The sequence below is a fragment of the Eublepharis macularius genome, chromosome 3, assembly GCF_028583425.1.
Source record: "Eublepharis macularius isolate TG4126 chromosome 3, MPM_Emac_v1.0, whole genome shotgun sequence".
In the NCBI taxonomy this organism is placed as follows: Eukaryota; Metazoa; Chordata; class Lepidosauria; order Squamata; family Eublepharidae; genus Eublepharis; species Eublepharis macularius.
In genome coordinates this window covers 187,030,559-187,042,956 of record NC_072792.1, presented here as the reverse complement: position 1 = coordinate 187,042,956, position 12,398 = coordinate 187,030,559, and the positions used below count along the sequence as shown (strand labels likewise).

Genomic DNA, 12,398 nt, shown 5'->3' with positions numbered 1-12,398 from the left:
AATTTCCCTGCAGTTTTCTCCTCCTGCCATCACTAAAGCAGGTGCTCCTGCACCCCGTGCCACAATCCAGCTCCTCTGTTCTCTTTCCTCTGCTTCAGCTTTCCTGCTTCCAGAATCCCACGGACTTGTGGTCTCCCTCCCCCTCCCCCCCCAGTCCTACTGCTGCTAAAAAAAACCCCCTTCCGAGTTCTGTTTGGAAAGGCAGAGCGGCAGTTTTCTGTATAATAGTGAGTTCAGGTAATACAGAGAGTGAAGCTTCTTGTCAGGTGAGACAGTTCATGTAATAGTTGTAGCAAGGAGAATTCATTCCAGTTGGGGTGCTCGTCGTGGGATTTCTGTCCCTGACTGCATTTGGGCCTGCAGTAGGCTATTCATGCTGTAGCTGACTATGTTGTTATTTGGAAGTGACCTCAAAGAGCGCCCCCCCCCCATTTAAGTTTTTAAAAAAATGTAATTGCAGCACGTCATCCCTTCCTTACATGAGAAATGGCAGGGGTAGAGCCTCTTTTTAGTATCCGTTGTTTAGTACAATTAAAAACTGTGGCTGATTGGCCAGATCTAATAGTATAGATCATTTTAAAATGTGATGGCTTTCTACAAACTGTTCTTCTCCCCCCCCCACCCCCCCACCCCGCATCTTGTCTTTCTCCCTTTCCTGTAGCCCTTAGTGCAGGGCAGACTTCGTTGTTTGGGAGCACCCAGCCTAAACTAGGCGCCACTGTGGGGACAGGAGCATTCGGTGCCCCTGGATTTAATACAGGAACAGCCAGCCTGGGCTTTGGAGCTCCCCAGCCTGCCGTGGGTAAGTATGAAGTCAATCCCAAGCCCCCCCCCCCTTAGGGTTGCCTGCTGCAGTTGAGGCTCTCACTGGCAAAAGATGGAACTTGGGGGTGGGGGAGGGACCACGTGCTGGAGTGCGGTTCAGCTCCTGCTATGGCTCAGCCTCTTCCTGGTCATCCGCGCAGTAGGTCCTGGGCTGGGGGACCATCAAGGTCTGTTTCAAAGACTCAAGGAGGCGTGAGGGGATAGTAGAGTTAACATCTTCCACGAGTATCTTCAGTTTGGCCCTGGCCAGAGCCTTCAGGGGACAGCAAACCTCCACCCCCGCCCCTGGAAGTCCTGGTTGTGTAAGGGAGGCATGCTTCACCACCTGGTGAATCACAGACATTCAGTTTGCCTCGTTTCCCACGAGTTCCCTACAAGAGCAGTGTGTGCAGCTCTCTTGCCCAGATGCTGGCTTTTGCCCTTTTCTGTATAAATCTAGTGAAGAGGCGTCAGGTTGCACTTTGATGTATCCCATCTGCTCTTTGCTGTTCGAAACCTCTCACTAGGTACAAGTGTGTTAGCCATTTTAATAGGAGGAGGAAGATGGGAAGAGAAAGAACTTGGATGTGAAAATGCACCTGGAGAGAATCAGTGGGGGGCCTCCAGCGGTTCTTTAGATGAGGACCTTTGCACTTTGGGTCGCTCCAGAAGGCGGCAGACACAGCTGTGGGTGAGCCCTCTGTCTGGCTTGGTGGCCAGCAGCAAGGCAGTTCGGGAGCGTTGGCTTTCGGCATGTTGCTCAGAGTTGAGACTTTTCCGCTGTGTTTGAAACCACAGGGGTGGGGGGAGCGTGAGGCTCAGCCACTCCCTTGCTCCCTCGGTTGAAGCCTGGAGCCCCAGTTAATGAACGTGTGCAGGTGGAACTGCCACACACACACCCAGGAGGGCCTGTCAGAGCTTCAGTGTGTCCTGTTGCAGGGACAAAGGCCTTGGAGATTCCTGGAAGTACTGAAGTAGGATAACTCTTTTTAAACCATGCTGAGGCTGTGCGCATGCAGGCGTGAAACGGCCTTTTCGTCCTGTGTGCCAGGACACGTGTGACGGTCTTCCAGGGACTTGCTTTTCCCTTGGTCTTGTACCTAATGTTTGATGACACGTAGGCGACCCAGCCTGCAAGCTTCCCTGATAGTTAGCTGGTCAGTGATCTGCCTTGGCTGCTCTGCCCCGGTAGCAGAGATCTCCAAGACTTGAATGAGGTACAGCCCAGGAAAAGACTGCTGATAAAGGCCCAGAATTTGAAAGATACGGAAGGATAGGATTTCCCCCAGATGGTTCCATTAAATAAGCACCGGAGCTGCTCACCCTTACTGCTAGCAGTGCCCTGGGCACTAACCAGGAAATGGAGGTGACAGCCTAACAGACCTGTATACAGTTGTTGAATTGAGCGTGGTTGAGCTTTTGTCTCATTGTCAAATAATTGAGCACGTCAGAGAACTCTTCTGTCGCTTGACGTTCCCGGCAGCATAGCTGGGTGGAGAAGCTGCCCTGACCGAGAGGCTCCTGCGAGTAGCCTGGGAAGGGGCTGTGGGACTTTTAGTCTCAGCCACTGACTAGTCTTTGTTGCCAACGTGAGAGCCCACAGGGCGCCTTCCCTTTCGTTTGCTCGCAGCTTTGACAGACCCAAACGCATCAGCGGCCCAGCAGGCCATTCTTCAGCAGCATCTCAACAGCCTGACTTACTCGCCTTTTGGGGACTCCCCTCTCTTCAGAAACCCCATGTCTGATCCCAAGAAGAAGGAAGAGGTGAGGATCAGGAGGCCTTCCGTTAAAACACCCGCCCCTCCTGCTAGCAGCAGCGTTTGTCTCTTGCTTTTTACCTGTGAATGTCATGTGAATTCTGATTCTCATTTACGTTCTCTTCTTGGAGCTTTCCTCAGTCCCATTTCTCCTGTCATTTTCGCTGGTTTACTCCCCCGAGGTGCCTCTTGCTCTTGGTAGAGGAGGAATTCAGAGGCATTTGGGTTGCTGACAGCCAGATGGTGGCAGTGCTGCTACGTCTTCCATGAATGTGACCCTTGGATGTGTCAGGAGTTCTGGCTAGAATAACCTGGGCAAGCCCCAGGAGCCTGTTCTCCATGAGAACACACCTGTTTTGACCAATGGCTGCCTTATCCTAAGGCAGTAGGTATACCTGAGGACTTGAATGAAAGGTGCCTTTTCCTTTTTAGCCCTGCCTGAGGCTGCCTGCATCCCCCATCCCCCAGTTTACTCAGTACTCTGCTAGAAGATCACCCTCTGTACTACACATTCACACGTTGTACTGATACACTGCCACAGACCATTCCAGTAATTTCACATGCATATTCTGTGCAGCCCTTACCATAATCATGACATCTTGGTTGATGCTTGTCGGGCGCTTGCTAGTTAGATGTGGGACTGTTTTTTCTGCAGTGTCTTCAGCTTGGTTTGGTCTCTTCAGGGGTGCTCCAATGACTCTGTCCTTTCATACCTTTGTGGGGATAGTCGTTTTCATGCTGGTTTTGAACTACAGGTTCTCTATTCCCCTGCAGAGGCTGTAGGGGAGCATCTGAATGAACAAGTGCTCCCGAAGCTGTAGTTTGTACCCAGTAAGAGCTGAGCTGCCACTCTGTCTGTCTAGCCCTTGGAAGCAAGAATGTTTGCATTCAAATACATCATGACGCAGGGTAGGAATTCCAGTGTAAAGCCTGAGAACTGGACAGTAAATGCACCGGTGCTGTGGCAGCGGCCCGTTCGTACGCTTTCCGTGTTTGTGGTCCAGATTGCTGGTGAAGATGTGAAGGACCCAGCAGAGCCTAACAAAACCGCTTGATTTAGAGATCACTTGGCCCTGCAGGCATCCCTGACATGGGGCGAGCATTGAAGTCTGAGCCTGAATCCGTCTCCCTCAGTTTACGGGGCCTCTTTCTTTTCCAGAGACTGAAGCCAACCAATCCCGCAGCCCAGAAGGCATTGACCACCCCCACTCACTACAAGCTGACCCCTCGACCTGCAACAAGAGTGCGGCCGAAAGCCTTGCAGACGACAGGATCCTCTAAATCACAACTCTTTGATGGCCTGGATGATGATGAGCCAGCCCTGTCCAATGGGGCTTTCATGCCCAAGTGAGTTTGGGAGCAGGGTGGGATGGAAGAGGGAGAAGGGGCAAAGCTGAAGTTCCTCTCGTGGTCTGGATCTTAATTGAGAGCAGCCATTCTCTTGCTGGATGCAGTTGGGATGTTTACTACGACCACAGAGAGGGTCCCTTCCCTCTCTGTGGAGGTCATTTTAATATATTCAGCTCCCGCCGGGTCACTCCTGGGGGATGGACTCTCCTTGAACTCCCTCCTGCAGCTTGGGAGTCCTAATTGCCATTTTCTTCTCTAGATATTCCCGTGGGTTAGATGTATTAGTTTATTGTAGCAAAAGCACAAGTCCTGTGGCATCTTGTAGGTTATCAAGTAAAGCTTATGCTGCAATAAATTTATTAATCTTTCCGTAAATTTAAAAACCTCCTTTTTTGGAGGTTTTTAAAGCAGGGGCTAGATGGCCATCTGACAGCAATGCTGATTCTGTGAACCTGGGCAGATCATGAGAGGGAGGGCAGAATGGGTCACATCAGTGCTTAGTTCTCGTGGCCCCTTCTTACACGCCCAGGGTAATGCCAGTCGCCACGTTGGGGGTCAGGAAGCCATTTTTCCCAGGCCAGTTCGTTTTGCAATCTTCTGGGCATGGAGCAGGGATCAATGGGGTGTGGGAAGGGGAGGTAGTTTTGAATTCCCTGCATTGTGCAGAGGGTTGGACTAGATGACCCTTCCAACCCCATGATGCCCTTCCCAAGAGTTTGCCATTGTAAAACTGTGAAGGTTTTGCTGTAGCTGCCCAGGTGGAAGGCTACCCAACAAAGGGGTAACCAAGGCCGGTCAGACCGAGTTCTTACTGTAGCCTCTCAAGAGATACCTGTGGGCTTGGTCTCTTTCAGGAAGAGCATCAAGAAGCTAGTTCTGAAGAACCTCAACAACAGCAGCCTCTTTTCTCCTGTCGGCGGTGAAGCGGATGACCTTGCCTCTCCTTCGGAGTATCCTGAAAACGGGGAACGGTACGTCTGTACCCCAAGGCAGCCTGATCATTTTGGTGTTCTTTCTCCTGAAATAAATTGTTTTTAGAAGTGGTTGCAACTCCAGTAGCTGCGTTTCGGACATTTTGCAAATACCCGAGTGTGTGTGTGTGTTGTGGTGGAGCCTTCAAGGCCAGATGTTGTGTGAAGGTACAGGGAAGCAGTCAGGTCATGCTGGGCTCCTGCAGCTATGATCCTGCCTGGGCTCCCCCTCTCCAAGCTGTGTTAGAGCAGTGCATAAAGAGCACATGGCCTGCTGTGGTCCAGCTGATACGAGCTCTCTAGCAGTGTGTCGCTTCTTGCCAGTGGCTTCGTGCGAGTCCAGTGAAAGCAGGCGCTCAGTTCTTGAATGCACGCACCCTGGAATCCTCTGTTGTGAGGGGGTTGAAGAGATCATAGCAGCTCATCTGGCCTTGTCTGTTCTCTGCAAAAAAACAGGCAGTTATGGTTATTGCAGCTAATGTATACGTGATGCAAATCAAGCCTGTTCGCTTGTGTTCACATAATTTTAAGTGCTAATTACAGGGAGGGCACATTGAAGGGCAGCAAAGCCTTGATTGGTGGCAGTGTTGCATAGCGCCCTCCCTGCACTGGACATCTTGTTTGGAGTTGCTGTTCTCCTTCCCTGCCTACACTTGGGTAGCCATAAGTGCCAGAATTCTGTGTCTGGGTAGGAGAGTTTCGCATCCTGCTGAATTCTTTGCGGTCATGACATACCCCATCCCGCATAACGAAAAATTAATTCTAACCCTCCTGTTCTGACTTCCAGTTTTTTCCTCATGCAAACTGGCACAGTGGCACCCCGCTTAAAATAATATCCACAGTTGGTTGGAGTCTTTTATGGGGGTATGCTACTTATGAGAATTAAGGAGTTACCAAAACGGCTTTTGACAAAAAAAAAAAATAGCAAGATTTGAGTCCAGTGGCACCTTAGAGGCCAACAAGATTTTTCAGGGTATAAACTTTCGAGAGTGAAAGTTCCCTTCTGCAGATAGAGGAGTGGAGATCCCCGAGTGTTTGTCACTATCAAAACAACAATTCCTTGCACTGGAGGAAAGGATCCTTGTGCCACAGGAAAATACCATCAGTAGCAGGACACAGATTCACAGGATACAACCCAAGAAGAGATCATGGCCAATCCATGAAAATGGGCGTGGCGGGGGGGGGGGTGCGGAATAGAAACTGTGGAGACAGCCTGAAGGCTCTTTCCCAAGAGGAGGCTTGACAAAATATTTCTTTTTCCATCTTTGAGAGAGAGCAGTGAAGGATGGCTCAGCTACATTAATGCCCCCCAAAGGGATGCTCAGAGCCATGGCTTCATCTCAGTATGCAGGGAGGGGGATCGGAACTCACTCCCTGAGAAAGTCACAACCCCAACCATTGAGGATCCTTAAGTATAAAAACTGGTAGCTTGAAATGGGGCCGGAAACGCAGAAGCAGCGCGGATGCCTTAAAAGTTGACGAAGCCATCTTACCTGTCTTACTCCCTTCAGTATTGTCATGCTGGGGTTGTATGCCAACAGAAAGAGCATGTACAGAAAATGGAAGAGGGACAGGTCACGGGTGACGTCTGCAGATACACAGACTGGCTTGCCAAAAGTTAGAGGTCAAAATGAGCCCAACCTCTGGGGCATCTTCATCATCAAGACTTGACTATTGTAATGCACCATACTTAGGTCTCCCATCTATGTTAACTCCAGTTGGTGCAAAATGCTACGCTCGGCAGTTTGCAGGAGCGAGCCAGAGCATGAACATCATCCCCATCCTGCAGTCACTCCATCGGCTACCCATCAGTTACTGTGCTCACTTCAAAGTATTGGCTATCGCATACAGGGCTCTTCATGCCTCGGTCCAGCATACCTACTGGACAGCTTTCCTCCCTATGTCCCTTCACGGCAGCTTTGCTTATCTGAACAGGGTCTCCTGCAGGTGCCACCCTGCCCATGGGAAAAATCAACAGCAGCCCATGCACGGGCTTTCTCCATGGCAGCCCCTGTCCTATAGAGCAGCCTGCCCGAGGAAGTCAGGAGAGCCCCCCCCCCCCTCCTGGCTTTCCACAAACGATGCAAAACTGAATTATTCAGGAAGTCTTTTAACTCAGATAGGAAGGCTGCATTGTAGGGAGGGGGGGGGTCTCCGATGCTTCACTAACGAGTTAGGGACCACAGACTTCACCACTGTGTTGCCTTACGTCCCATCACTTGCTTTAAGTATATGCTCCTATGTACTACCTGTTGCTTTAAGTATGACCCTACTGGGTAGTTCTGTGTTGTCTAATGTCAGCCCTAGAATTGCTGATGTTCTGTTTCAGCATCTCTTCAGCTCTGTATTGGATTCCTGCTAATGCTATGTCTTTGTAAACTTGTATTCATTTACCCTATGGCATTGTTTATGGAAACGTCCTTGACACTGTATGGAAATGTCCTTGATACTGATTGTACTAATCTCACACTATGTATTCTGCCTTGAGTCCCAGTGAGAAAGGCAGACTATAAATGACATAAATAAATAAAAATAAATAAGAGTAAAAATGAGACGGGGGATGCAGGAGGAGGGCGAACTGTTCACAGGTGGCAGAGAAGGCAAAACTTCTCAGCTCTTGCTGTATCTTTTCCCGGAGAGGAGAACAGAGTGCGCCCTAGCAGAAGGAGCGTGGTGAGGTTTGCAACTCAGGATTAGTAAGGCGAGGCGAGGGGAACTGAGCTGCTGCCCAAAAGGAGTTCATATTTTCTCAGCCAGATGAAATGCATTCTAGTGTGTCGAGAGAAATTGCTGAGGCTTTCTTGGAGCCACTCTCAGCTTTAAGAAATCCTGGAGGAACAGTGAGGTACCACAAGACTGGAGACGGGGGGACGATGTTCCTGACCTTTAAAAAAAAACCCAGGGGGATCCAGCCGACTGCAGACAGTCTGACTTTGGTACCAGGGAAGGTACTGGAGCAAAGAGAATGGACAGTCTATGCACATCTCAAAAACAATGCAGTGTTTAGTAGAAACCACCATAGGTTCATCGAAAATAGACCCTGTCCGACTGGCCTTGCCATGTTTTTGATCAGGTCACGTGTTTCTGGGGTCTCAGAAATGCTGTAGATGTAATGTACGTTGATTTTAGCAAGGTAATTGACAAAGTCATGGTACTTTGGCTTGAAAGCTTTTCAAATGCGGGCCAGATGATGGATTTGCAGCTGCCGTGTTCAAGAAGAGTCTTTATTAGTGTGGTGGAGGTCTCCAGTGCAGTGCCACAGGGCCACGTCCTGGGCGCGGCACGTCTCACCATTTCTGTCAGTTGCTTGGCTGAAGAGGAGGAGGGAATCCTTATCAAACTGGCAGGAATAAATTTAAAATGACCTGGATGGGCTGGAAAGCAGGGCTGAAACGAACAGTATGGAATCCAAGAGAAAGAAATACAAAGTTCTGCCTATGTTTAGCCTATATAAAGGAAGGCTTTGGGGTGGGGGGGCGGACATTGTTTTCTTCAGCTCCCTGAAGGGCCATCTCTTGGTGGAGGGCAAAGATTTGCTCCCTGATGCTGCCGAGGGCAAGGCTGGATCTAACATTCTTGAGTTGTGGAAGGGTTGAAGCTTAAGAGAAACTTCCTAATGGTGAAGGTGGTCTGGGAATGGGGTTGCGTGGGGGCTCTCTGCCCCTGGAGGTCTTCAAGCAGAGGCTGAGCAGCTATCTAGCTTTGGATTTTCCAGAGGGTTTGACTAGAGGGCGTTGGGCCCTTTCCAACTTTAGTTCTCCTTTAAGGGCAGTCCCACCCATAATACTTTACAGTAATCTAATTGGTAAATTGCTGAGGGATGCGATAGGGTGGCCGTATCTCAATCCTCTTGCAGTGAACCTGGTGAGTAAACCGAGTGTTCTGGCAAAGGGCACGCCCTCATCCCACCCCCATGTGAGTTCCCAGGAGCAAAACTGTGATGGCACGTATTCTCAAGGTGTGATCCTGTACCTTCAGGAAAGCACAACTCTCTTTAAGATTTTCCCAGCTAGTGGGCCATATGGTCCAAAACATGCACACTTTTGCAAGGAAACTGTGGCTCGGGAATTGTGGTTCCCGGAGTTGCTTGGCACAGCAGATCGGCACTATGTTGATTGCAAGAGGAGTACGCGGCAATGCCGCAACTGGATTGGCCTCCCTGCGGGTCTCTTTCGCAGGAGAACGCATGTCTGTGCAGGAGCAGAAACCTCAGCACACCAGGAGAATAACCCTCTGTGCCCCCTTGAGGAGGACAGCCAGCCTTCCTCTGTGCCCCAGGCTGCCTGGCAGCTGCTTAGCCAGCAGGGAGGCTGCTCTCCTTCCCACCTCTGGGAACTGGATTGCTGTCTGAGCTCCTTAGTGGGCCACAGAGGAGTGTACCGCCCACTGGGAGAGTACAACAGAGGAGCTGCAACCAGGGAGACTTTTCAGTCATTTAAAAGCAAAAGCATACCAAAGCTGTCTTGCGTTACGTCAGACCCCTGGCCCCTCTGGCTCAGCGCTCTCTCCTTCCACTGGCAGTGGGTCTCAGGCAGGGAAGGGTCTTTTGCTGCCCCTGCTGTCAGAGGTCCCCCTGCTGGAACTGGAAAGGGAGGGGGAGGGTTGTATATGGGACCTTCGGCAGCTGTTCTTCCACGGAGCCACAGATCACCTGAACTTTTGTTGTAGGTAGCGGTCTTGTTTTTTCTGCTAAGTGCAGTTCACAAAGACACTAAATAAGTGTTTCTAAGTGGGTCGTAAGAGTTCGTTAAAGGCCAGGCAGCTGGTACCTTGCCGGCGGAGCTTTTTCCCGTTTTTGCTTCAACTGTTTGTGGTATTTGGTTTATGATCCCTGGCAGAAGCCTCTTTGTAGGCGAGGCCAAACAGCTTCTTGGCCTCACCATGCACAGTGCCTGATTCTTTGCTTTGCACGGCAGTCCTTTAGAATTACAGCCTAGACATCTGTGCTGGCCTCCGGTGATCTTTGTCTGCCTTGTGAGAGCTGCTGGTAATGTAGGTGATGGCCCCTCAATGAATACAGCCTCGGACAAACTCAGTGACCTTTTCTCTTCTTAGATTCCACTTCCTCTCCAGGTCAGTTGATGAGAACCACCGACCAGACGGAGAGCAGGAGGAGGAGGAGGGTCATCACGAAGTGACGAGTTTCTACACCAACCCCATCGCTAAGCCCATCCCGCAGACTCCAGAGAACCTCATACACAAGCACCAGAACCATGTGGACGACACCATCATGGCCCTGAACATGCGAGCGGCCCTGCGGAATGGGCTGGAAGGCAGCAGCGAAGACGCCTCCTTCCCTGAGGAGTCCCTGCAGGATGACCGGGAAGAGGAGAATGAGAACATGCACCAAGCACACCCGGCAGGTAGGGCTCCTGCCTCGCGGGGGGGCGGGGTGGGTGGGTGGGGGTGCCGTTCTTGCTCTCTCGAAAGAGTGCCTCGTGACCTCTTGGTGGAGCACACCGACCCTTGCAGCGAAAGCTGCCACTGCCCTCTAGCCTCTGGTGACATTCCTGAGACTGGTTTTTCCCCTTCAGCTAAATCTGAGGGTTGTATTCTCCCCCCCGTCCCCGCCCCCCCCCCAATCCTTGAACGGAACGTCCGAATTCTCAGGTGGACATTGTGCCTCAGCTGCCTGGGCTGCTGCCTGGGCATGCTCAAGACTGGCTTGCAGAACTGCTCTGGAAGGGGTCATCTCGGATCGGCCACCCCTGATACAGAAAACAGTAGCGCGACTCTCCAGATAATCGCCCTGGGGAATAACAAGGTGCCGTACGTGGCATTAGGCCACCTGTCTGCGCAGTCTGTTCCCGCAGTCGTGTTTGCACCCAGTTCTTTATATTTCATGCAGATTGCCGCCTCCCCCTCCCCCCGGGAGTAAAGGGATTCTTTACCGGATTCATGCTGGCATGTTGCCTCTGCAAATAATTGGCCAAATGCCTAACATTGAGGCACTGCCAGGAATCCTGCAAGGCTCGCTGTGACGGGCAATTCAGTTGCCCGTCTGAATGACTTTCCATCTTACTGCGGATTTTTGTGTGTGCTTTCTTGCTATCTGGCCTAAATCGCTCCAGTTTCCTACTGAAACGGTTCCTCCTGCCACTCCCTCTTGCCTTGTCAGACACGCACACGCTCATGCTGTAAATCCTAACTTGCTCCCTCAAGATCTTGGGAAGAAGCACTCTTGAGTTTTCTCGGTGGTTGCGCTTTTGCTCTGTTTCTGAAATTCGTCAGAGGAGCATTTTCAACCAGGCTTCTGTCGTTGTTTTTAGGGATTTGTTTAACTCGAGTGGGCTACTACACGATTCCACCGATGGAGGAGCTGGCCAAAATGACGAACGACAAGGGAGAATGCGTGGTGACCGACTTCACCATAGGCCGTAAAGGTGAGGGTGTTTGCGTGCATCTTCGCTGCCCCCTTCCCCAGAGTCCAGGCCAGCTCTCTTCTGCCTGAATGTTGAAACGAGGTCCTGCGTGGAGAAGCTGAGCTGCTGCCAAGGAAGCAACGCCAGGCACTCAGCATGCTGCAGCACCAGCCTCCTTTCAATTGCTCTAGTTGCTTGTTTGCTCCCAGGAGCAGTTCAGGTTGCCAGTGTTAGCTCTGAAAGCCCTTTGCAGCCTACCTCCCCTCCCCTGTCCAGAGTGACCTGGTGCCTTTGGTCAGTGCGGCACCTCCTTCGGCCTCCTGGGAAGGAAGGGGTGTGGAGTCTCCAGATGGTCCGTTTTCTCCGTTGTGACTGCCAGCTTACGGAGCAGCGGATGGATGTGCGCATAGCACCTCTCTGAGGTTTTGCAAGGATTTGAGGGCCTCTGACCTTGGGCAGGCTTTCGGTTGAGACCCTGGGTTTTGTTTCGATTAAGGATGCTGCGAATTTCACCGCAAGCGCATTCGTCAGCAGATGAAATTAATATAGATTCAAAAGTGTCCGTCACTCAGGCTGTTTGGTGCATGCCGTGTAGCAGGGAATGCCTCCCAAACTGGTTTGCTGTGGCCTTTCACAGAACTGCTCGTGCATAAAGGCGCTGTTGCTTCAAACTGTCAGCAGCCATTGGTATTGTGGGGGATGGAGTGCACTTCTGATCCTGCTCTCCGTTGCCGTATTTGGGGAAGGCAGTGCCCACCTTACACCTGCTTCCTCTCTGATTGCTCCAAGCGTGACCCTCCCTGCTTCCGTCAGCCTCATGGGAGGGCAGGGGGGCACTTGGACCAATGAGATTCCGGCATCTTTTTTTTTTTTTTTAGCAGCTTGGCCTCACGGTATCGGTTGTCTTCCCTAGGCTATGGCTCCATCTACTTTGAAGGAGAAGTTAGTCTTACTGACCTGGATCTCGACGAGATCGTGCACATCCGCAGGAAAGAAGTTATTGTCTACCCGGATGATGAGCTGAAGCCACCGGTTGGAGAAGGTCTAAACAGGTACAGCAAACTTTTCAATGTCGCCGCTCGCCTTCGTAGAAAACGAGGCACTCCTGCGAGTCCCAGTTTACCTGCCAGAGTGCTTGCAGGTCAGGCCTCACA

The 12,398-nt window shown here is 51.2% G+C and overlaps 1 protein-coding gene across 4 annotated transcripts in view; it reads left to right on the top strand.

Moving 5' to 3' along the window:
• Positions 1-12,398, top strand: part of NUP98 (nucleoporin 98 and 96 precursor) — a 56,151-nt gene that overhangs the window by 25,791 nt on the left and 17,962 nt on the right. For all 4 annotated transcript variants that reach the window (XM_054973390.1, XM_054973389.1, XM_054973387.1 and 1 more), the window contains 7 exons: positions 662-802; positions 2,435-2,568; positions 3,721-3,908; positions 4,766-4,882; positions 9,938-10,245; positions 11,152-11,265; positions 12,158-12,296. In XM_054973390.1, coding sequence (XP_054829365.1) covers positions 662-802; positions 2,435-2,568; positions 3,721-3,908; positions 4,766-4,882; positions 9,938-10,245; positions 11,152-11,265; positions 12,158-12,296 — 1,141 coding nt within the window. The remainder of the gene's footprint in view (positions 1-661; positions 803-2,434; positions 2,569-3,720; positions 3,909-4,765; positions 4,883-9,937; positions 10,246-11,151; positions 11,266-12,157; positions 12,297-12,398) is intronic.